At 34.5% G+C, this 26481-nt stretch overlaps 1 protein-coding gene across 13 annotated transcripts in view; it reads right to left on the minus strand.

The window, feature by feature from the left end:
• Positions 1-26481, minus strand: part of LRRC7 (leucine rich repeat containing 7) — a 571260-nt gene that overhangs the window by 402168 nt on the left and 142611 nt on the right. Inside the window, exon 3 of one of the 13 annotated variants that reach the window (XM_063800447.1) lies at positions 19693-19769. The exons of the other annotated variants lie outside the window; for them this stretch is intronic. Within the exon in view, the coding sequence (XP_063656517.1) occupies position 19693 (1 nt within the window). The 5' untranslated portion in view covers positions 19694-19769. The remainder of the gene's footprint in view (positions 1-19692; positions 19770-26481) is intronic. 13 annotated transcript variants of the gene reach the window in all.

A 26481-nucleotide genomic window follows, 5' to 3' on the forward strand; every position in this document is an offset into this window, starting at 1 on the left:
GCATCAAAATTATTATTAAAAAATGGAACAATGCTAATGTTACTAAATGTATCCATTTTTCTCAGCACCATAATTTTGAGCATTTTAACCAGCCAAAGTGAGCTAGACTTACAATTAAATTTCTATTGTTTTATTGAATCTAAAAAATCATTTAATCAAAAATAAATTCATGACCCAATAGTGATAAGGTGTGGGGTGGTAGGGGGAGAGAGGCAGAGAGAGGTAGAGAGAGAGATTGAAAAGGAAGTTTTGCAAGGAAGGGAGTGAAACAGATAGGGAAGGGAAGGGAGTGGGAGAGAGAAAGAGAAAGGGGCGAGGAATAAAAAGGAAGCTTCTTGAAAGAATGCTAATACCATGTAGAAAAATGATAGGATATGTCCATCTTGCAGTCCCAAATGAGAATTCAGTCAAGGACCATCAATGGAAGTTATAACTATCGGGTAAGAAAGTTGTTAGAGTCAGGGTATTCACACACTTTCAAAACCCACACGTTATTTACTAATTACAAAGGGGAAAATGTACTATGCAAGAATTTAGCATCACCTCCACTAAGTTGTCAAATTTAGTATCACCAGCTGTGGGACAAATTAATATAATATGCCTTCTGATGTGATAGAATAAGAAGCACAAGCACCAACAATCTAGTAGTCTTGCCCAAATGGATAATCTAAATACAATAATGAAGAAATAATTAACAAATCCAGTATATGGGACCTTTTAAAAGATGACTGGAGAAGACTTTTGAAAAAGTCAATGTCATGAAAAACAAACATATTGAAGAAACGCAGAGAAACTACTGTAGCATGAACACTGATTGGATTAAAAACAAAACAGTCATAAAACACATTTGTGGGACCACTGGGGAAATTTAAATATGAATTATATATTAGATATTATTATGGAATTATTACAAATTTTCTTAATCCTGATAATGTTGTTATAGAAAACCACCTGATAATGGTGGTTATAGAAAAGACTGTCCTTAATTTAGGAGAGGTAATATGAAATATTTAAAGAGAAAGTATCATAATATCTGCAACTTACATAAAACTAATGTGGCCCAATGTTGGCAATTGGTGAATCTAGGTCAAGATTATATAGGTGGTTTTTTTCCCTATTTTTAACAGTTTTTTATAGATAGTTTCTGAAAAATCTAGAAACATTTTATTGTTCTCATGTTTATTGTATATCGCCATTGAATAAACATGCTATTTATCTACATAACTTAAAAGAAGTATTTATCAATCATTTTGTCTATAGTCCACTGAAATTGGAGTAAAAAATGTCCGAAGCATAAAACCAAATTAAATTTCTATTGCTAATTGCTTCCTATTTCCTATAGAAACAGGAAGTAAAGAAATAGAAAGTAAAGAATTCAAAACTCTTATTCAGAAATTTTACTTAAAGAATAATTCTACCCATAAAAATCTATCCAGAGTTAAATATGTATAAAGTCATGCATAATCATTTATAAAAGCAAAGAAAATTTAGAAGAACTTAAAATTTAGCCATAGAGAAGTGGTTAAACAAATATAGAATGCACTTAGAATGAAATACTATATAGCCATTAAAATGATATTGTAGATAATGATGATAAGAAGTTCATATTGTTTATACTAGTTCACTGGTTCATATACCTCTTACTCAGAAATAATGGTCATGTAAAACTCACATACTGTATTATAATTTTTTAATTAAAATGATATTTATTTAAAAAATCTTTGCTATGTATTTCTAAGAGTAAAAAAAGCTCAACAAACTGCATATTCAAAATTATCCCTTCTCATGGGTCCATGGTATGTGTATTTGTGTGTGAAAGGGTGTTCAGGTAGAGGTAACTGAAGTTTAACAGGGGTAATCTATGACGGCATATGGATGCTTTAAATTTCCTTTATTTTGACTTTGTGTATTTTTTAATTTTTCTGTAATATCTGTGTTTTGCTTTAGTAATAAGATAAACAAACTAATATAAAACAAAAAAAGTTAAATAGGAACTTGGATTGCTGATAAATAAAAGTGACACTCCCAACCTTAATGTTTTGCTATTTATGTCATTTCAAGCACAGCTCCAACTTTTGAGGTTTCTTATTACAAATAAAAGAACCACCTCATCAACTCAAACTCCTATTTATAACAACCTAAAAACTACAATAGGATTATTTAGGAGACACTAACACTAGCTGAGTTGGTTGGTGGGTGATCAGTACAATTAACAATAAAAAGAAAGTATGATGACATGGTTTCTGAGATGGAAAACTTCTGCTATTATAGATGCATTATCTGATGCAGAGAGCCAAATGCCTTTGAACAAAATGACATTTTTAGCAAAGGCACTGTTTTTCTGCACAAAAACAGGTGCAGTATTGAGAAATAAGTGGAAGAGGTTTTTAGTGTTAGCAAAGAATGGTTTGATAGTTTAAAGAAGAGCAATGTTGGGCATGACATATAGCACCAAAATTCAGGGGAAATTTGAAGTTACAACAGGAGAGGCCCCAATTTACAACAATTTTATTTTAGCATTCTTCAGAACTAAAATAAAAAATAAATTGACAGTCACTTGTAGCTAACAAAGATGAATCAGGTACTCAGTTAATGCAAATAAAGAAACATGAGTTGAAAATAACAAATAATCCAATCATGTCATTTTTCCTCCTTTCCTGGAGGACTAAAATAAAATTACTTCACTGACTTAATTTTACACTCTCTTCTCTGTCCCTGGGTGAATAATGTGCCATTTCATATAATCTGAAGAAAGTCGTGTTCACAGAGAAGTGGAACAAGGAACAATTATAAGCTTAATTGCATGTCTAACAGGGAACATCAAGTATCATCAGGAATGTTGCCAGAATTCCATTAAAGAGCTCTGAATTAAGAGTCAAGAGAAGTGAATTCTAGTCTCAATTCTGCCATTAAGTAGCCACACCATCTGAGTCAAAGCATCTTTCTTCACATGTCCTCATTTATAAATAGAGCACACTGATCCTCATTTTTGTGATTCTCTAACTCTAAATGTCTTAAATAGATAAGAAAATACATGTTCTATGTATTTTTTCTTAAATTGTCTTTTCTGAAGAAACACATCTAGATTTCTTCTTACACTGAATCTCTTCTAGAAATTAGATATCCCTATCACATTTGCCTGGCACAGAGCCTCTGGATCAATTCCTGGGCCATTGATTAATTCCCACTTTCTCAGGAATGTATGGAATCCCTATTAACCATAAATATGCTTTATATCTAAGGTGTTAAAGTGGTTTACTCTATTGAATTATCTTCATAAAAGTGTGTCAGTTGCAGCCCCATCCTCATTCACATTTAATTTTTAGTTCAAGTAAACTATTTTTGTATATAAAAAGGAGACAGATGAGCTCTTCATTTTGTCAAAATTTAGAATCAAAATATTGCAAGTATATATTAAGCCCAATTGAGGATTGAAGAATTCTGTTTTCTTCAGTATGGGACTTTATTATTATATTTACTTAAATCTAATCTTTCTAGATTATTGTCCCTGCTTGTCAATATGAAACTTAAAAAAAAATTCTCTTGCAACAGAATGTTAACATACTGGCCTTTAAATAATTGCTCTTTTAAAGTTCTGTGAATTTGGGAAAACTATTGGATCCTTTATTTCTAAGTTTTCAGGGACTTTTTAAAAACCTGACCAGAGCTTTTGGAATTTCTCACTGACTGCATATTTTAGTCATAACAGTGTTCATCTTTCCTTGAGCAATTAGCTGTATGTATTTTTTTCCTATTTTTCATTAGATTGTATAAATCTATCGAACTTTAAAAAATTCTAAACAACCTTTAAAAAATCTTTTTTTGCCCTAGTATTAAATATTTCCTTTATTTAAAAAAATACTTAGCTTTTTCTTGAAGTTATCTTCCAGACATTTTTAAATAAAGTCAGTATTTTAAAAACTAGCTAATTATTATTACTACTAAATTGGAATTACTTTTGTAACATGTAATACTTTTTTTAATTGACAGTCTGTTTTCCTTTTTTATTTCATTTTCTAGGCACTGAATGGCTCAAATAATCGTTCCATTGGTATAAAAGAAATCAAGCAAAACACTTTGTCTAGTATTTTAAATATATTAACTAGTTAGCAATAAACATGTTATTTTTGTTCTATAAGGAGAAAATTTAGGGACAGTAGAGAGGACATTTTCACATTTTACTTGGAAGTACCCAAATAACTTCTCACTAATAATAAGCAAGATCTTGTAATAATGTAGCTCCTATTTCATAAGTGCTTATAAACTGCCCAGAACATCTAATGATATTCTCCCTCTTTCAAAATTCATCAATAGAGAATCCTTGTATAGATTTGCTAACGTTCATAGATGGAGACACCTTTTAATACGTTGGACATTGAACATTTTGTCCCAGATAATGTTTTTCAAATTGGTTCTGCAATAGCAAAGTGAACACCTTTCAAATGTACAATGCAAACAAAAAGCTACCATTGAAGAAGATGTCTAAATACATTTATCATTCTCTTTTTCAGAGGGCTAAGTTAGGAACAGTTTATTTCCTGTTAGCATCCTCCAAATAAGCACATTTTCTTGTGTTTCTTCCACATTTTGGTAAAAAAAATAGTAAGTTTATACTTGATACGGTTAGGCTATATCTCCACCCAAATCTTATCTTGAATTGTAGTTCCCATAATCCCCACATATTGTGGGAGGAACCTGGTGGGAGGTAATTGAATCATGGGAGCAGTTACCCACATGCTGCTGTTCTTGTAATAGTGAGTGAGTTCTCCTGAGGTCTCATGGTTTTTTTTGGGATGGGGGGAACGGAGTCTTGCTGGAGTGCAGTGGCGTGATCTTGGCTCACTGCAAGCTCAGCCTCCCAGGTTCACACCATTCTCTAGCCTCAGCCTCCCGAGTAGCTGGGACTACAGGCACCCACCACCACATCCGGCTATTTTTTTGTATTTTTAGTAGAGACGGGTTTCACTGTATTAGCATAAGTTGGTCTCAATCTCCTGACTTCATGATCCGCCTGCCTCAGCCTCCCAAGGTGCTGGGATTACAGGTGTGAGCCACTGCACCCGGCCGAGATCTCATGGTTTTATAAGGCGCTTTTTCCCCTTTTTCTCGGCACTGCTTGCTGCCGCCATGTAAAGATAAATATTCTTGATTCCCCTTCTGTTATGATTGTAAGTTTTCTGAGGCCTCCTGAGCCCTGAATTGTGAGTCAATTAAAGCTCTTTCCTTTATAAATTACCTAGTCTCAGGTATATCTTTATTAGTAGTATGAGAACAGACTAATACAGTAAATTGGCACCAGGTAGTGGGGCGCTGCTCTAAAGATAGCTGAAAATGTGGAAGCTACTTTGGAACTGGTAATAGGCAGAGGTTGGGACAGTTGGAAGGGTTCAGAAGAAGATAGGAAAATGTGGAAAAGTTTGGAACTTCCTAGAGACTTGGAGGACTCAGAAGACAGGAAGATGTGGAAAAGTTTGGAGTTGCCTAGAAACTTGAATGGCTTTGACCAAAATGTTAATAGTGATATGGACAATAAAGTGCAGGATGAGGTGGTCTCAGATGCAGATGAGGAACTTGGAAACTGGAGTAAAAGTCACTCTTGCTAAGCAAAGAGACTGGTGGCATTTTGTCCCTGTCCTTGAGATCTGTGGAACTTTGAACTTGAGAGGGATGATTTAGGGTATCTGATGGAAGAAATTTCTATGCAGCAAAGCACTTAAGAGGAAGCAGGGAATAAAAGTTTAAAAAATTTGCAGCCTGACAATGCTGTAAAAAAGAAAAACCCATTTTCTGGAAAGACATTCAAGCCCACTGCAGAAATTTACATAAGTAACCAGATGCCAAATACTAATCACCAAGACAATGGGAAAATGTCTCCAGGGATGTCAGAGACCCTCATGGCAGCCCCTCTCGTCACAGGCCTGGAGGCCTAGGAGGGAAAAATGGTTTCTTGGGCCAGGTCAAGGGCCCCCTGCTGTGTGCAGCCTCAGGACTTGGTGCCCTGCACCCCAGCTGCTCTAGCCTTGGCTAAATGGGGCCAAGGTACAGCTTGGGCCATTGCTTCAGAGAGTGCAACCTCCAAGCCTTGGTAGCTTTCATGTGGTGTTGAGCCTGCAGGTGCCTAGAAGTCAAGAATTGAGGTTTGGGAACCTCCGCTTAGATTTCAGAGGATGTCTGAAAAGGCCTGGATGACCAGGAAGAATTGTGCTGCAGGGGCAGAGCCCTCATGGAGAACTTCTGCTAGGGCAGTACAGAAGGGAAATGGGGGCTTGGAACCCCCACACAGAGTCTCTGCTGGGGCACTTCCTAGAGGAGCTGTGAGAAGTGGGCCACTGTCCTCCAGACCCCAGAACGGTAGATCCACTTATAGCTTGTACCGTGTGCCTGGAAAAGCCACAGGCACCGAATGCCAGCCCATAAAAGCAGCCTGGAGGGGGGCTGTACCTGCAAAGCCACAGGGGCAGGGCTGCCAAAGACTATGGGAGCCTATCTCTTGCATCATCAGCCTGACCTAGATGTGAGACATAGAGTCAAAGAAGATAATTTTGGAGCTTTAAGATTTGACATCCCTGCTTGATTTTGGACTTGCATGGGGCCTGTGGCTCCTTTGTTTTGGCCAACTTCTCCCATTTGGAATGGGTATATTTACATAATACCTGTACCCCCATTGTATCTAGGAAGTAACTAACTTGCTTTTGATTTTACAGGCTCACAGATATAAGGGACTTGCCTTGTCTCAGATTAGACTTTGGACTAGGACTTCTGAGATAATGCTGGAATGAGTGAAGACCTTGGGGGACTGCTGGAAAGACATGATTGTGTTTTGAATTGTGAGGACACGAGATTTGGAAGAGGCCAGGGTGGAATGATATGGTTTGGCTGTGTCCCCACCCAAATCTCATATTGAATTTTAGTTCCCATAATCCCCACATGTTTTGGAAGGGACCTAGTGGGAGGTGATGGAATCATGGGGGCGGTTACCCCCTTGTGCTGCTCTTGTGATAGTGAGTTTTCATGAGATCTGATGGTTTTATAAGGGGCTTTCCCTGCCTTTCGCTCAGCACTTCCCCTTGCTGCTGCCATGTGAAGAAGGACATGTTTACTTCCCCTTCTGCCATGATTGTAAGTTTTCTGAGGCCTCCCCAGCCATGCTGAATTGTGAGTTAATTAAAGCTCTTTCCTTTATAAATTACCCAGTCTCAGGTATGTCTTCATTAGCAGTGTGAGAATGGATTAATACAATACTATTGCCATTATCCAGCTTATGTGCACGCTCTTCAGCAATTTATTCCTTTTTCTTTAGGCTCAGCTGCAAAACTTTAAGTTCACTTCTTTCAATTGCCAAATGGGTAACAGTATGAATGAAGTTGAAGCTTCCTTTATTGCAAATAAGTTCTATTCTCTATTAGGAAAAGTTGATCCAATTTCATAAAATGAAAGAAAATGTAATTAATTTTCACATTTCTTTGGCTCATGATCATGGAAAGAGCTGGGATTTGGAGTCCCTTTTTCTTTTTCCAGTTCTCTTACTCTCCACAATGGCAGATATTTTGATGTAGCAATAACTATCTAATCTGTCTTGTTCACAAGGAGTACACTGCACAGTAGGTGAAGCCAATGAACTGCTGGATAACTTTATCCTTCCTTCCCTTGCTACATATTTTATGGCCTTTAATGTAGCTTCATTTCTCGTTAAATGCATTCTCCAGGCAATTTGACAGATGGGACTGACTTTTTTTTGTTTATATGGTATTTTCAAAGCAAGAACAAATCTGCCCATTTCAAACAGTTTCTAGTTAGATCTAAGTAAAGATGTTACATGATTCCCATTTTTTTTTAATAGGGAGAGTGTGAGTGGGGGTTGTTTTTGGTTAAATCGAATTTAATAGACTAGAAATTTATACTTTCCAGAAAACCTGTCACTAATACATCTTAAATATTAAACTATTCTATCAATACATTAAAAAGAGAAATAAATCTATGGTACTATATATTCTGAAAAAAGTAATAAAACTGCCAGTAAATATACATCTCAGGTGACTGCCAGAGACAGCTGGATATTGTATTAAGCACCTGCGGGGAATGGAAAGACACAGGGTGATAAAAATGGTTGATACGAGGATATAAGTTCATGTTGATTCAAATCCCTTCTGGGAACTATTTTTACACCATCCTCACACTCAGAGCTTCCATAAATTAATAATTGCCAAAATGATTAACAGCTTTTAATCTTTTTCTATATTTATGAACATAAGATTATGGTAAGATTTCATAGTTATAATTGTAGCCTATTTATTTAGTGTCTTCTTCTAAGGAAACGTAAAGTCCCACAGAAAATATGTAAAACCAGACTCTTCAATACACTCTGAGCCTTCAAATAATACATCAAGTCTTGGTTTATAGTTTCTAAATTCCTCAACTTAGAGCTCACACAGAAAGCCTCCTTTCTAATGAAAATTGATCTAGAAAAAGCAATTCTGTAAAGTATGGTAATTTTACACATAAGTATTAATGGGAGTGGCTATAGGAATCCACTTAGACTTGTATTGTCCCCTATGGTACTAGTGACAACTCAGTGAAACAGTGAAAGAAAAGACAGCTACTTAATTGCAGGACATATAAGTAAAAGAAGTAGCTATCTAAGAAGAAAATCTGTCAGTAAAGGAGTCAGATTGGCAAAAAGATGATGGCGGGGAAAATTTGGAAGAGAGAATTGGTGGCTATAATTATAAAAACCCCTTACAGCAAAGCATCCTTCACATTCATTTTCTTCATTCTCTCCTGGGAAGCTGTGAGGTGCTGACCATCCCAGATCCCTTGCAGGATGGAATCATTCATTCTCCCAGCTGCCATAAGGTTGGCCAGTAATGGCTCACCAGTGCATCCCTCTCTGGGCCCTGCCCTTGACTGAAGGGAATTACCTCATCCAGGATACATCCCTCCAATGACTGAGGCTGGTTTGAAAGCCCAGTTGCCTTGCCTCATTTTGGCACAATACTGAAGGGCTTTCCCAGCTCCAGTGCTACCCTTAGGTTCCATTGAGGCATGTGTTGCAACCTCACTGTAGTTCAAATTCTCTCTCTACCCAGAACCACCCAATAATTCTCCTGCACACAAATTTTTACCTTGGAGTCTGTTTCCAAGGAATCTGACCTAAGATACAGTCAGTAGCTTTACCTACATGGTTATAAAGTTCTCCTGCAGGTCCCCAAATATCTTAACCACCAGATTCTATGAACTCAGACTTTCTTTTCTTTGCAGTTTTTTATTTAATTCTGTTATTTTTTCCTTGGTATTCTTTTTTTTCTTCTGTGGACATAATTGACTCTGGCCCTCTTACATTTTCAAATCTTAAAGAAATTTAAAGGCAAGTTTTGCTCTCTATTCTCTTCTTACCTTGCTTCTTGCTTTTCTTGGTCAACCTCATTTATACCCTTGGCTTTAGTTACAATCTTCATGGTAAAATCTCCTGAATCCACATCTTTAGTCCAGATCTCTGTTCTTCATTTCAGAAACACACTTACCCACTTAGTATTGCTACCTGGATATCCAATGACTGTTCCTGGTAGCCATTCTCTCTACCTTCTGCCATAATCTCCCTCAATCTATCCTTTACACTATGACCAGTGGTGCCATATTTAATGACATCAATACAACTATTGTCATTGTTCCATTGTTGTTGTTTTAAGGAATCTTTACATTTCTATCTAATAAGCCTATAACTCTATAGAGCTTTATTATGGTGATAAAATTTTATGATAGCTTCCTCATCCAATTTCTTTCAAGGAAACTCTTTCCTCCTGGCAATACAGTAGAAATAGAATGACCCTTCAAGTCATATAGAAATAGACTGCAATGGTTTTCCCTTTAGTAACCAGGGTAACTGTCAAAAAGCCACTTAAGTAACTTCTCTGCATCTCAGTTTCTCATATTACTTATACAGATAATATGAAGGCTAAGTAAGAAAATGTGTGTATGAATGTATTTTGACTACATTGAAATGACTTGATAAATGTGAATTTTACTCTCTTCTGCTGTTCCATCTTTCTCTAGGTTAATGGTTATAGCTTTAGTTTAAACAACTAAACTCAGTTAGTCAATTCCAGCTAGAGAGTGCTGTCTAGGCTACAGGTAGGGTCCAGGCCCTTTGTTCAGCACAGATGATTTAGAAATATGGTCAAACAGACATGGCAGCATCAAAACTTGATTTCCTGGTATTGGAACACTCAGGGCACAGAAACCAAGCTGCTGGGTCATGTGGGGCTCCCCAGAGCAGCACAGGTCTGGACAGGAGCCTGGAGTGTGAAGCTGGTTGTAGTCTCTCTCTGGCCATCATGGCCTTGAGAGACAAACACGGTTTGTCAAGTTCCCTTCTTGCCTCTAATCTCTCTTTCCTGTGTTGACTATTTCTGGCTCACCCCAGAGTTCCAATAACTTCCTCTAATCATATTAAAAACGTTTAGGCACCTTGAGTGTATGTTGGCATTTCGTACCTATACAGAATCTGAAGAATCTTGTCGTCAATTTCATTCTTTAGATTTTCAATTTCTGCCCATATAAATGCCACCTCTAACCTGTAACAATTGGTTTTCAATTTTAGGTTATTCTTCATGGACAATATTATATTATTTAAAATTTCTCTTTGGCTTCCTAACAGAATGACTGATATACTTTCAGTAGGATATGAACTTGGAAGTTGTTTGGAGTTAGTACAGTTGACCCTTGAACAACACAGGTTTGAATTGTATGGGCCCACTTAAACGTGGATTTTCTTCCACCTTTGCCACCTCCAAGATGGAAAGAGCAACCTCTTCTCTTCCTCCTCCTCCCCCTACTCAATGTGAAGACAAGGATGAAGACCTTTATGATGATCCACTTTGACTTAATGAACAGTATATATATTTTTCTCTTCTTTATGATTTTTAAAATAACATTGTCTTTTTTCTGGCCATATCATAAGAATACAGTGTCTAATATACTCTGTAATATACATATATATAAAACATATATATATATTAATTGTCCAGTAAACAGCGGGTATTAGTAGTTAAGCTTTTGTGGAGTCAAAAGTTATATTTGGTTTTGTGATTGCTTGGGAGGATTGGTGCCCCAAACCCTTATGTTGTTCAAGGGTAACTATATTTGTAATAGTATAAGCTTATCACACTTTAAAAAAACTAAATATATGAACCAGATAAATGTCTAATTATTTATAGTAACAGTTGAAAAGGATTTATTCTAAAATAGCAAGTTCCTATAATACAGTGAAATGATTTTATTTTAAAAAAATTCAATAACCACAAAATTGTATAATTTTCTGGAGTTTCTCTACCACCCACAAGTATAAGTCTCTAGCAAGAGTTCCAGCACCCAGAATAGTACTCAGCAGGTAACAGATGCCCAATAAACATTAGCTGCATAAATAAATCCTACTATTGAAAAAGCATAAATTTGTCAATTTTTTGTATAATTTATCATATTTTATTCTTCTTTACAAATTGTGAGCAAGAACTTCTTTTCAAAAATAAATTTGTCCAATTTGATTTATATTTCTTGATTCTCAAATAATTATCATAAGCAATGTTTATTGCATGTTATGTACTATGTGTCCTGTTGCTTGCTATTCTAATCCATCTCTCAAACTGCTCTCACATTTATATTCCATATGAATAGCCCCAAATAACTCATTCACAAAGGCATAGGTTTTCATGTGTTTTTTGAGATGGAGTCTCGTTCTGTCGCCCAGTCTGGAGTGCAGTGGCGTGATCTTGGTTCACTGCAACCTCCGCCTGCTGGGTTCAAGCGATTCTCCTGAAAGGCACAAGTTTTATCAGTTTTGTTTGCTGCTTTATTCCCAACACTTAGACAATATTAAGAGATGAGTACAATTATATCCATTTGTTTCACAGATGAGGAAAAAGAAGCAATGAAAAATGAAGGAATGTACTCAATTTTAAACAGTCATAGAAGATAGTGCTAGATTTTAAACTAGACAATTCAACTCCAGAACATGTGGTTTTAACCACTGCTTCCTTGACTTCTGTGTCTTTGCTAGCCTTGAGTCCTACTTGCAGTGAATGGAATGTTTTCATCTCCAAAATTTATATGTTGAAATTTTAACCTCCAAAGTAAAGTGTTAGGAGAAGGGGCCTTTGGGAAGTATTGAATTCATGACAGCAGAACTCTCAAAAATGGGATTAATGTCCATATAAAAACGACCCCAGAGACTCCCTTGCTCCTTCTACCATGTGAGGTTACAGTGAGAGCACAGCTGCCGATGAAGAAGGGGACCTCATTAGACACTGAATCTGCTGGCACTTTGATCTTGAACTTCTCAGCCTCCAGAACTGTAAGAAATAAACGCTGATTGTTTATAAGTCACTCAGTCTATGGCATTTTGTTATAACAACCCAAAAGGACTAAGATATTTTTCTACCACTGTAACTTGTAAAAAATAGAAGGGTCTCTAATATCATATGAAATGAATAGTCATGAAAATGAAAGTTTTAATTTCCAAATTCTGTTATTAATAATTTCTGACAACTGTCCAGTAAAACACAAAGGAAAACAAGAAAGAAGTCGGAAGGACTTCTGGCAACTTATTTACTGTCAGAATGATAAAAAATTCAGCTGTATGCCTTTCCCATTTTTGGTATTTTGAGACAATTTTTTCTCTTCATATGTTAAGTCTCAAATGAAGTTGTGCTGCTTTCCGTTTATTGACATCTGTTATCTAGGAAATGACTTTTTCAGGATAGCCATATAAAAAACGTATGAAGTCATCTATGCATTTCCTAGCAGATGTTAAAAGTTCCCTAATTGTAAAAGTGAACTTTTTCACAATCATAGGTGGGTCAAAATAAAAATAATTAAATAATTTAGGAAGACAGACATACTGTCATTAATATCTCTAAGAATTACCTAACTGCTTCGAGAGAATTAAATACCAATAGAAATTATAAATAGAAGAACCACATATAATAGAATTAAATAGTTCATTCCATTACAAAAACAAAAGATGTCTTTTACCTCATATACCTTTAAAAACGATGGTAAAAACTAACATAAAAATGGCAAAAAACTAACATAAAAATCAAATTTTAAGCTGGGGAAAATATTTGCAATGCATTTGAAAGAAAATGCATATATATTACATACAAAGAGTGTACGTACGTGTATATATCACATACAAACAGTATGGTGTATACCATATATGGTATATATTGCATACAAAGAGTAGTTACAAAGCGATAAGAAAAAACCAACAATAAAAAAGTCAAAGAATATCAATACACAATTTATAGAAGAGTATATGACTAATACACATATGAAACAATGCTGAATCTCTCTAATAGAAAAACGCAACTTGAAGTAATTCAGACATTACTTTATGCCTGGCAGAATGAGAAAAGTGAGAAAAGTGATCACACCCAAATTCTGGGTAGCAATGTGGGCAAAGGATATTAAATATATAATCCTGTGGAAATGTAAACCATCACAGCTTTTGAGTGCATTATCCATCTATTAAATTTAGAAAGTCTTATTCACTACATTATGGATAATGGCAAAAATTTGGAAGAAGCTGTATGCAAGGCAACATTATAAAATCTAGCAAAATTACAAAAAGGCATACCATTGTACATAGCAATTTTATTTCTTCTAGATATGCTTACATAGATGCAAAACAGTCTTGCATATGCTCATTTAGAGCAGCTATGTTCATGATAGCAAAAGACTGGTTGCAAAATAAATCAATACAATGTACGACAGTAAGGAGCTGTCAAAAAATAAAACTAGAAAATTTTTCTGTGAGCATATATGAAATTATCTCTAGTATTTTCTATTAAGTAAAAAGTCATTGAACAGTGTCTAAACGTGCTACAATTTCTATGGAAAAGGAGAAAAATATATATATGTGTACATAGGCTTACATATGTGAAAACTATTTCTGGAAATTTATATAAGAAGCTGATAATGCCAGTTAATTCTCTCTAGAGAGGGAAATTGGCTAGGGATAGAGTTGGGAGAGACTATTTTCAGTTTATCATTTAGAAGCTTTTGATTTTTGAATCACATGAGCTGTTACCCATTGATATTAAAGATGATTTTTTTGCATGACAGTGTGAATGTACTTAATGCCACTGAAGTATACACTTAAAAAAAGGTTAAATGGTAAATTGTATTTTATGTATATTTTCACACAATAAAATAATTTTAAAAATAATAATTTTCTTAAAGTACTTGTTTCTCAACAAGTCTGTACCTAAGGATGTATATATCCTTTGAGAAATGTAAGTAAATAATGATAGATTCAATTTGGCTCACATACCATTATTTTACATGGCAAAAAATTGAAAACAGGATAGTAAATTATCCCTAATTAAGAGATTTTTAATAAAAATTATCCAGATATAAAATCGAATGTGGCCATTAAAGAGAGTACTTTATGAATGAATAAATAAATTGTGATATATTGTATAATGGCATATTATTCAGTGCTAAAGAGAAATGAGCTATCAATCGATGAAAGGACATGAAGAAAACCTAAATGCATATTACTAAGTGAAAAAGGCCAATCTGAAAAAACTACACACTGTTTGATTCCAATTATATGATATTCTGGAGATGACAAAATTATGGAGACAGAAAAAAAATCAGTGGTTGGCAGAGATTAGGGAGGATGGAGCACAGAGGAGTTTTAGGGCAGTGAAACTATTCCGTATTATACTATAATTGTGGATATAAGTCATTATACGTTTGTCCAAACCCATAGAATATACAACACCAGGAGTAAAACCTAATGTAAACTACAGACTTTGAGTAATAACTATATGGTAATGCAGGTTCATCAATTATAACAAATATAACACTCTTGTGTGGGATGTCGATAGTGGGGGAGCCTGTAAATGTGTGGGGATAGATGGCGAATGGGAATGATCTGTACTTTCTGCTCAAGTTTTGCAATTAATCTAACACTGCTGTAAAAATAAAGTCTATGTTTTTTCAAATAAAAAGAATTCTGAGTAAAAGAAAAGAAAGGATACATTAGTCTGTACTAGTTGACGTATAAAGATTTCCATAATTATTTTGAAGAGTTCTGGAGATGGATGGTGGTGATGGTTGCAAAACAATCTGAATGTAGTTAATGTCGCTGAACTGTACACTTAAAAGTGGTTAGATGGTAACTTTTATGTTATGAGTATTTTATCCTAAGTAAAAAAATTAAAAAATATTTAAACATTATTTAAACAATAAAACCAATAAGCATCAAAGGAGCAACAATAAGATTAATGACTGTTCCTAACAGAGAGGATGAAAGCTAGAAGACAATGGAATGTAATCTTTGGTGCTGAAAGAAATTCTATAACCAGCAAAAATAAGGTTTAGAAACATAGATACAATAAAGAATTTCCAGAGAAATAAAAACAGAAAATGTATTTCCAGGATACCAGCACTAAAAGAAATCCTAAAATGACTCCTTCAGACACAAGGAGAATATTTTCAGAAGGAAACATAGATATGCAAAAGAAATGAATGACAATGGAAAAGTAAATGTGCAGGTAAATATAAATGGATATTGACTATATAAACATGAATAGAAATATTCTAAGTAATCCTTAAACTGTGAAAAATGTCTTCATAATGGCACAAGATGGAGTTAAAATTTTCTAAGATTCTAGCAATATCAGGGAATTGCTAGTAGTAATTATTCATGTTAGACTGTAAAAGTTGAAGATGAATGTGAAATCTCTAGAGTAACCACTATAAGAACAGTATAAGAATGTATATCTAATAAATTAACAAATTAAAAATGGAATAACAAGAAGTATCTGTTTATTTCCAAAATCCAAAAGAAATTAATAAAGGAGAGAAAAAAATATAAGTAGGTGAGTTAAAGAGAAAATAAATAGTAACATGATAGATATAAACCCGTTTATTTTAATAAATATAAATGTAAATGGACTACATAACCCAAGTAAATATCAATACTGTCAGATTAGGTTTTTTAAATAAAGGCTACTATAAGATGCTTACAAGAGATCGTAAATATAAGAACCAGAAGGTTGAAAGAAGGGTGCACAAAGAAAAGCCATGCAAATATTAACCAAATGTAAGTTGGCAGTGTTTGTGCTAAAAACAGAAAGAGTAGATTTTAAAGCAAAAGGCATTATTAGAGATAAAAAGTAACATTTTATAATGATAAAGTGATCAATCCATAAATAATGTAAATGTTAATTGTGGTTATCTTTTGAGTAGTTTTTAAAGCAATTTTTACATTCTTCATCATACTTTTTTGTATTGTTTGAGGTTTTTACAATATACATGAATTATTTATATCACCTGAAATAAAACAATAAAGCCATTTTTTACTGTAGACAGAAAAAGAAATAATGCAATACAAAGATTTAAGAGTAATCTTTCTAAATAAAAACTGTTTTAAAAGATTTAGTGGTTGTTATGCTCTGATTACAATTATGAAAATTAAGTCTATAATGCTAGGTCAAGAAAAATAAAAATAGAGCTAATGAGAATCAGGTGGAAAATCACAGATGAGAGTGTTATGTAATCTCATTTTCTTCTTAGTCCTATTTGTTTATTTAAGGATTAGAAAATAGTTAGATAATTCTGAGTGTATTTTCTGCAAGTAGATGATATAGGATTACTTAAAAACAAAAAGAATGTGGGAATGATCCAAAGAGAGGAAAGAACTGATTCATTCATTCATTTATTCATTGAATAATTACTTATGAGTACCTAGTCTATGCCAAATACTGACTGAAATTATCATTTCTGAGGCAAATAGAATATTTGTCACTCTAATGTGGGAAATTACTTTTTCGATTATTAGATGGAATAAGTCATGCATATTTGATGGGATTACCCAAGAATAACACTTCCTTAACTAACATACTTTAAATTGAATTTGCTATTCAAATTATGGGGAGACTTGAAGTGTTTATAATAATGATATCCTGAATGATATTCTGAGAATAAGTAAATCTGACTTACAAAAATAAAACTACCCGTAGATAAGTCTGAAAAACATAAATGAATCATTGGGATTGAAATAGGAAAGAGATAAAGAATAAAGATGCTGTTGAAGAGGATTCGAAAACCATCTGGCATCGAAAGTTGGATTAGCTCTGTTGGGGCTCCCAATTACTGACTAATTGCAATATGCAAAAGCGTTTTTTCCCTCCATCATTCTCCTAGAATTTTCAGGAGCATTTAACACTGTTGCCCTCTTTGAATCTGTTGGCTTCTTTGGTTTCTTTTAACAAAACAAAGACACTGGAAGTCAGTTTTTCTCTTATTTCTATCAGTTTCTGTGGCTAATTCCTCTTTCTTCGAACAGAATTTTGATGACTGAACATTGATGATCCTAAAAGTTCTACCTGTGGCAATGTTTCCTTTTCACTCAGTACCTGTTTTTTTGCCTGATAAAATTCTGGCAGCTTCTATCAGCATCTCTATTCAAATAGATCAACCCATGCTTTATCCAATCCCAGAGCTCCAGTTTTGTGTTTTCACTATCTCTGTGATCATCCCCCATTTTGCTATGCAGGAGACATACGAATGTTATCTTCCAAGCTACAGCTACCGTTTTAATATCCTCTATTTAAGTTAACTGTTATTCTTTTAGTGTTCCAGGTCTCAAATAATGAGATCACAAACGAAGTTGCTGTGGAATCTGGCAAACAAGATATTCCTTTCAAATCAAGTTCTTCTCTTCTCTATCTCTACCATATTCCTGAGACTGGCTTACAACAAGCCATTGATTTCCCTGTTTCCCAGCACCAAACTCCCTGCAGTCTAGTCTCATATTGCTACCAAATGTTTCTTTCTCTCTTTCTTTTCTTTTCTTTCTTTCTTTTTCTTTCTTTCTTCTTTTTCTCTCTCTTCTCTTTCTCTTATTTCATTTCTTTCTCTCTCTCCTTTCTTCTTTTTCTTTCTAGTCTCTGCTTCTCTTTTCTTTCTCTCCCTCCTTTCTTTCTCTTTCTTTCTTTTTCTTCTTTTTCTTCTTTCTTTCTTTTCTTTCTTTCTCTCTTTCTCTCCCTCCTTCTCTCCCTCCTCTTTTTCTTTCTTTCTTCTTTCTTTCTTTCTTTCTTTCTTTCTTTCTTTCTTTCTTTCTTTCTTTCTTTCTTTCTTTCTTTCTTTCATGTTCCAATATCTTTTAAATTATGGCCTTCTAGAGTTCCTTCTCAGCTAAAGCTAATATTGACTATTATCAAGGTATCTATAAACACAATTTTACAATTTTCCCTCCTTCAATATGAAGTTGGCCCAACTGAACTTTGAATTTTGCAGGTGCTTGCCTTTCCACTCCCTCATAGGATAAGCGTGTGCCACTTTATGGCAATCTAAGATGAAGAGTCTAATTTTATAAATCAAATACACTAAGGACTAATAATTTTCATTATAAAAATGTTTTTCATCTCTATTGTCATTGCTTAGTATTCTTCTTATCAAAATGTGTGGTTCCAATTGTATAAATATATGATAGAGTTATCTGTGAAGTATTTATCATTCATGACCTGTCATTCATAAAGCCATCAAAGAAGATTGAAAAGGAAGAAATGTCTGTTGGTTTATATAATTTTTTTGGAATCTGTACTGCTAAGCAATTGAAACACAATTTTACACATTTTCTGTGGTTATAGAAATATCTACTACTATAAAATTTTAAATATAAAACATTTATGCACAAAATTTTGATTATGGATACTGCCATCATTTTGTATACATTTTTGTTTGCATGTATATTTTAATCATTACTATTGAATAAGTCCTATTAAATTAAGAACTAGCTGTATTAAGTTCTATCTTGAAAAAAAGTATGTATATATGTATATATGTAGATATACATGTAAAATCGGTTTTTAATTGCAAACTTAGTTCCCTTCTCCATACCAGTGAAATATTTATGTAAATACTTTCTAAAATCCTTTTAGCTTTAGTATTTTCTGATTTTATTACAATTTTTGAGATACATTTGTGGATAAAGAATCAACTCTGACCACTTTTATATGGAGCGATGAGATTCTCAAAGATTCTTCTTGCTATTCAAATAATCTTATTTACTCTTTCCACATTCTTAAGTTCATTTTTTATCCATTTATCTAAACATTGCATGCTTTTATCATTGAACCTCCTATTTCATTTCTTGAAAATGTCAGGAAATACTGATAAATGCAAAGCTCCCGCTTTGTGCCTGGATTTCATTTGATATCACCTTGAATTTTTGAAATGTAACCTTCAAAAAGGAATACAATTTCACTTTATTTCTTAGAAGCATTATTATAAAATAATATTTATGAATGGCTTATGAGAGGAATCAATGCATTTACATAGTGGATAAATATGTCACAAGACATAGGCAGATTCATTTACTCTTTTTATGAAGGAATAAGTATTGAATTAGGGGCTCTAAAAATAAGACCTGAGAGAGGATACAGTATTTAAATTCATGTTTCTTATAAAAGTAATTTCATTATTACTGACAGAAAATGAGTTTCCTGAGATTCATAGTTACATGTTTCTTCCTAATTATTTTTGTGATGTGATATAGGTTAACATGAAAACTGCTAAGTATAAATTTAAAATTACAAGACTATTTGGTAATTATAGAGTAAAATTCCCATAACACTACTGAATTCTATATACTTAAGCATAGTAAAATAATATAGTATCTACTTGCTAGTTATTCCTGTCTCTGCAGACTTCTAGGTTGTGACCACTTTGACTTGCATTTTTTTTCATGTAGCGGGCTCCTTTAAAAAAAAAGAAAATTTAAAAAATTTCAATTAACTGCAATTATAAATTGACAAATGCATCTAAATGAACATAATAAGCAAGAATGGAATGTGAAGAGCTTAATCAGATGCTTCCCTAATTGTCAGGTTACATATCCTATAAGAATAATTCCACAAACACTGCCACTAAACATTAGAGCTGTGGGTATATAAATCCAGGGTGGAATAAAAGGATGATACTGTTGTCCAACATTCTTCCTTAATGCAACACTTTGGTACCTATAAGCAAAAATGCTTTGTACAGTGCTTTTCCTTCTTGCCTATTTTATTTCTAATAACTAAATAATAAATGTAAAATGTATTTTTCCTTATCTTGAATTTATAAAAAAATTTAAAAAATATTTTATAATTTAGATTCATACAGGTTAGAGTTGCCTTCTCTAATTATTCTGAATCGATAAAATTTTATATCTTGCTATTATACCTTAAACACTGATTTGGTGATTCCCAGTGATCATTAAAACAAAACTAAATGCTTTGACATTGTTAGTTATTATATGTGCATATAGTCATAGCTTAATGTATTCAGTACATTATAACTAAAATAATTGAGCCCAAAATCCCCAAATGCATTTGTAATTAAGTGTATTTTAGAAAAGTGACTTGCATGAGACTGATGGAGATAAACATATTAACTTGGTGTTGCAATTTGTATTCTATACATTTATTATCCCATGGTTGATATGGGAAATAAAAAAGAAAATGTACTTTAAATTTATTAATTTGAATACTCAATATAGAGCCTTTATATCTATATCTGTAAAACCCAAGACTCTCTATATAATCATTAAATGTATAAGTCAGGACTATAGAGAATTTCCATTTATCAGTGGGACAGAGAAGTACCTAGTTCATGTCCAGAGTCAGGCAGGGCCTGGTATGTCTTAAAAGTCTTAAAGGGAGGATTGATTATCATTATTACTTAGTGCAATGGTTCTATTAAAAATTTAAAAAAGGAAATCAAAAGGCTGCAAACTTCAAGATCTACTTAAACAAGCCAATTTACACAATATGACTTAGATACTAAAATCTTTTCTTGAATTTGGAACTCTAAAGGATATTTTGGAAAATAAAAGCTACGGTGACAATATATAAATAGCAGATAAAATGCTGAAGATTATGTTTAATTGATACAATTCTTCATTTGCACAAAATGCATAGTCTTAGAATCAATAAAGCTTAGCAAATAGTGTGTTTAGGCAGACATAATTTCCTGATAATAAATGCATTATTAAAGTGAGATAGAAATTACGGTTTTAATGTGGTAAAAATGCTCCTTCTGGTCTTGCCACTGTTCACAGAATTAAAAAAAAACATCAGATTCCTAATCTTGCTATTCAAGTTAAAAAGTGATTCTCTGCCCCTGACTTTACCCACAACAGTTTTTCAATACATACTTTATGAACCAGGAAGACTGAAACACCTGGTGGAATCTTCCCCACCCTGGCCCCCACTACATCTTTGTTCATGTTGTTCCTCCCGCTAGGACTGCCCTTCTACTGATTTCTGCCTGTGGTTTCATCACTCTCATCAAAGTCCAGATAACGAGATTCCTCTTCCAGGAAGCCTTTCCTGATTCCTTTCAGTTGTATGTAATATTTCACTGTCCTCTAAATTGCCATTTCTCATTTCCTTTCATAACACTTGTCAATAGATTCTAATTATTTATGTTTCATCACATCAAATGTCTAAACTGTAACTTTTTCATAAGCTGCTTTCCTCCATGATTTATCTTTGCATTTCAACAAATTTCAGGGATGGTATATTGTAGAGTATAAGCACTTCATACTTTTAAAAATTTTGATAAATATTGCTTATGTATTAAACTGGACAAATTTTTGTTGGTAAGAAATTTCCTCCTAGAGGGAGACTAGATATTGTTGGAAAAATTCCTCAGTATGTCCTCTTGGTGTAGAAGAAGTAACTCAGGGGAGTTGAATGTGTTTGGGAGTGGCAGAAGGAGAATCTCATTCCGGGAAGAGGGAAGGCCTGGAGAGCAAGGTGAATTGGTGTAAGGCTGTGGCCAGTACATATAACATACCTCTCTGCATATGACTCTTTTTGCAAATTGTACAAAATATTTGTTATGAGGGTGCTGGATGAGTTTAGCTTTGGGATTAATAAGAGACAGAATAAGAAGAGAGAGAAGAAGAGAGTCCCAGGAATTAGCAAGATTACTGGGTAAATTTTCTAGGCAAAGCTCTTAGGTGTCTGATACACAAGCATTCAGCTATTGTGATTAACATTTTGTGACTGGAAATTCTTATTTGGGGCAAAAGTCTGTATTAATGTTAAACAATTATCTCTATTCCCCAGAATTCAAACCCTTTGATCAATTTCATACGAGATGCCATGCAGATTCCAACTCCGTGTAATTCAAGTAACTAAGGTTTAGCTGAAATGATCATAAACGTAGCTGGAAATTAAGGAAACAGTCATTCAACAGTCTGATTAAATACCATTTGATGTAGCATAGGCCTACAACTTAGAAAACAGGAATCAGATAATTTAATTTCTTTTTCTGTAAAATGGCAGTAATCATCAAACTTAACATCTCATAGTTAAAAAAAAAAGTAAAATAAGCTCTTTCTGTTTGTTTTTGAGACAGGGTCTCACTTTGTCATCCAGGCTGGGGTGCAGTGGCACAATCACGGCTCACTGGTGGCCTTGACCTCCCAGGCTCAAGTGATCCTCCAACCTCGGCCTCCAGAGTAGATGAGGTTACAGGTGAAGGTCACCACACCTGTCTAATTTTATATATATATATATATATAATATATATATATATTATATATATAATATATATATATAATATATATATATATATAATGTGTATATATATACTTTTTTTTTTTGAGAGACCAAGTCTTACTATGCTTCCTGGGCTGATCTGGAACTTCTAGGCTCAAGTGAGCCTCCTGCTTTGGTCCCCCAAAGTGCTGGGATTACAGGCATGAACCACCGTGCCTGGCCTTAAAATAAGTTCTTCTTAAGAGCAAACACTCTCCTTAGAAGAAGGGTATTTGTTATTATTATTTTTTATTACAATAGGTAAAATTATATGCCTAAAATATATTATTACAGCATCCATGAAAGTGATATCTTAAAAATAAACTATTACATTCTTGTTGTCTGTAATCTTGTCATTTTGTTGAAAACAAAACATGCCCCTCCACGTTCAGGGAGATTCGCCATTCAATACACTGGAGGGAATATGTGGCTAAATTTAGAACAACAGATCTTTGTGTTACATAGGCAGCAGTTATTATTTTAAGTATGCATAGACTTGCTTTTTTCCTTTGCAGATAGCTGAAATTGGGCCTTTCCATGGCTAATGCAATATGGACATCATCACTGCACTCCTTCATACAAGAGAAATAAAGCCAGCAAAGCACACATACTTTTAAACACAGTATTTTATTATTCTTTTATAAGAGACCAAATACACTTAGTCACTAGTGATATTACATTTTTAATGCTGAAAGAAAAAATAAAAATAACTTTTGGTTATAATAGAGACCAGAATACTAGCCCTAATGGTTCTTTTTTTGTTGTTGGTTTGTTTGTTTTGTGAGATGGAGTCTCGCTCTGTCGCCCAGGCTGGAGTGCAATGGTGCTATCTTGGCTCACTGCAACCGCTGCCTCCTGGGTTCAAGCAATTCTCCCTGCCTCTGCCTCCTGAATAGCTTGGATTACAGGCGTCCACCACCAAGCCTGGCTAATTTTTCTATTTTTAGTAGAAATAGGGTTTCGTCATGTTGGCCAGGCTGGTCTCAAACTCCTGACCTCAGGTGATCTGCCCGACTCGGCCTCCCAGACTGCTGGGATTACAGGCGTAGCCACTGCACCTGACCCTTTTTTTCCTAAATAAAATACTTTAGAAAATTAAATTTTAAAGCACTTGCACGTGCGCACGTGTGTGTGTGTGTGTTCTTTTTCTCAGTGCTACCACTGTCCTCATTGGTTGGGGGTACACTTGGCTAAGTGACTGAGCCTCCAGGTTAAAGTCTATTTTAAACGACTTTATGAGATAACTTATATAAGAAAGTATTGTTTGAAAGCCTTTTGAAAGGCTCCTTGCTTTGGGCCATAACTCTTTTTAGTGGCATTTCTGGTTTCTAGATTTTTAGTCAAAATTTTTGAAATACAATCTCCTCATGCAGTGCTTTGATTATATGTAAATGATGACACAAGACCCCCACTCATTGTGCATATTAGGTACATGCTAATTCTCACCAGCATATACTTCCTGAACTTTCTACATCTTTCTGTGGCCCAAGCTGCATTTGACTCCAGTTTGACCTACCTCCGACATGCTACTCAAAAGTGGAAAGTATGGTTAAAAGTCCTTAGGGTACAAGCTCCTACTTAAAACATGGTTTCCCAGGGGCAAAGACCTTGTTCAGTTATGCTTATAATCAGTGTTTATGACTCTAGACACTGTAATATTTATCAAGTGTTGCTACAGCACTTGAGCCATGACGACACGGTAAATAGGCCAGATTTGAATGCCAAGCAGTACAACTACCCAGCTTCACATTTCAATTATATTTAAATGAAATTGCCTAATGCAAGTGTTTAAAAGTTCATTAAAATTAACCTTTTGAATCCAGAGGGTGCAGTGGGCACTTGTGATAATACCACAGTTTTAGATTTAGGTTTTCAATTACTGAGTAAATGAAAAATTCAGGGGATTTGAAATGTCAAGGATGCTTTGAAACAGATATTGAATTGGCTAAGAACTTTAACTCAGTCTCATGGTCAATGTTCTCTAGTGTTTTGTGACATGATCACTAACAGTCATTGATTATTTAGTGCCAACAATGTGCTAGGAGCTGTTGAAGTACAGGCACTGCATATCAAAGAAATGTGATAAGCATTACTCCAAGCAAGAATTATGATAGAGAGCATATTTAGATTGAATTACAGGTTTGACAGAAATTTTAAACAGCCACACTCAGTTTATCATTTTAGGAAAAATTACACCACAGCCATCCTCAGCAAGGGAGAATTTACTATATTTTGAAGGTCACCAATATCTTCAGAGATTCATTAGGATTTGTTGTTACATCTTACAGCTGCTCAACCTGTAAGAATGAGAGTTGGAGGGCTTTCCAGAAAGCATGAGGCCATACACTCAACACTGGACTTGTGAGATCTGGGTGGAGCAAAGAACGTTTTTGCAGTAAGCCCTAGGAGTCACTTGAATTTAAAAGCAGGTCTTTAAAGTCTATATATAAATGTCTTCAGAAACTAAAAGGGAAAAGAGAATTCCAAATTGAGACTAAGTTCTGGTTATCTAGTCAGTGTGGGCTCTGGGATGCAATATGAATAAGCCCTGCAGAAGAGCTTATCTTTGAGGGGCAGGGATCTAAAACAGATTTAAATATAATCTGAGAAGTGCTATTTTGGATGTGTACACATTGTATCATAGGAATCCGGAAGAGGGCCACTCAGTACAATCTAGGGGTTCATAAAGGGCTTCTGATGGGTCACTGCCTTAGATATTCCAAGCATTTTATCCACTTTACTACATTTTAATTAAATTTCAGGAAACAAAACCAAGATTCTTCAAGTTTCTTTCATGCACATGGTTTTGCCTTAAGCCCAGTAAGTAAAAGACAGAAAATGAAAACAACAGAGACTGTAGATATCTATAAAGCTTTCATTGTTACCTTTAAACATGCACCCATCTCCAAATCTGTAAACCCTACAGGGAGGAATAGACAGTACAAAACTGCTTTGCTGGTTGCTGCTGGCAAGAGAAGGAAGCCCTGAAGCTGTAGTGAAGACTCTGAGCTAAACTGGGCCACTGTTTCTGCCTTTCTCTGCTCTGGGTATCCTGTCTTGACACTTTTTCTTTCTTTCTTTCTTTCTTTCTTTTTTTTTTTTTTTTTTTTTTTTTTTTTGAGACGGAGTCTTGCTATGTCGCCCAGGCTGGCGAGCAGTGGCATGATCTTGGCTCACTGCAACCTCCGCCTCCAGGGTTCAAGTGATTCTCCTGCCTCAGCCTCCCAAGTACCTTGGGACTACAGACACCCATCACCACACCTGGCTAATTTTTTTGTATTTTTAGTAAATATGGGGTTTCACTGTGTTAGCCAGGGTGGGCTTGATCTCCTGACCTCATGATCCACCTGCCTTGGCCTCCCAAAGTGCTAAGATTACAGGTGTAAGACACCACACTGGTTGACTTTTTTTCTAGATCATCCCTACCATTATCATAAGAAATGAAACTTAAAAAGTCTTGCTTCATATATCCATACACATAGTTGTATAAATCAATAATTTTCCCTCTCCCTACCATTATCATAAGAAATAAACTTAAAAAGTCTTGCTTCCTATATCCACACACATAGTTGCATAAATCAATAATTTTTCATTATTACAAACTATAACTCATACTCAATATTTCTTATGCATTTTTGAAACAGAAGTGAAGTCATAAACTGAAAGAGGCCCCAGAGAGCCTGTCTTTCCTATAACACAACTCTCTAACATACAGAGTATTTCTTAAATCTTGGTAATGATTCTGTTTGTTAGGCATGTATCTTTATTCTCTTTTCATAGATGTAAAACCTGACTTTCGAGTCAGATAGCATTCATTCATTCATTGAACAAATTAAGAGCTTCATTTGCTAGGCGCTATGGAGCTAGAGAAGACTCTTGT

The sequence above is a fragment of the Pan troglodytes genome, chromosome 1 (genome assembly GCF_028858775.2).
Source record: "Pan troglodytes isolate AG18354 chromosome 1, NHGRI_mPanTro3-v2.0_pri, whole genome shotgun sequence".
In the NCBI taxonomy this organism is placed as follows: domain Eukaryota; kingdom Metazoa; phylum Chordata; class Mammalia; order Primates; family Hominidae; genus Pan; species Pan troglodytes.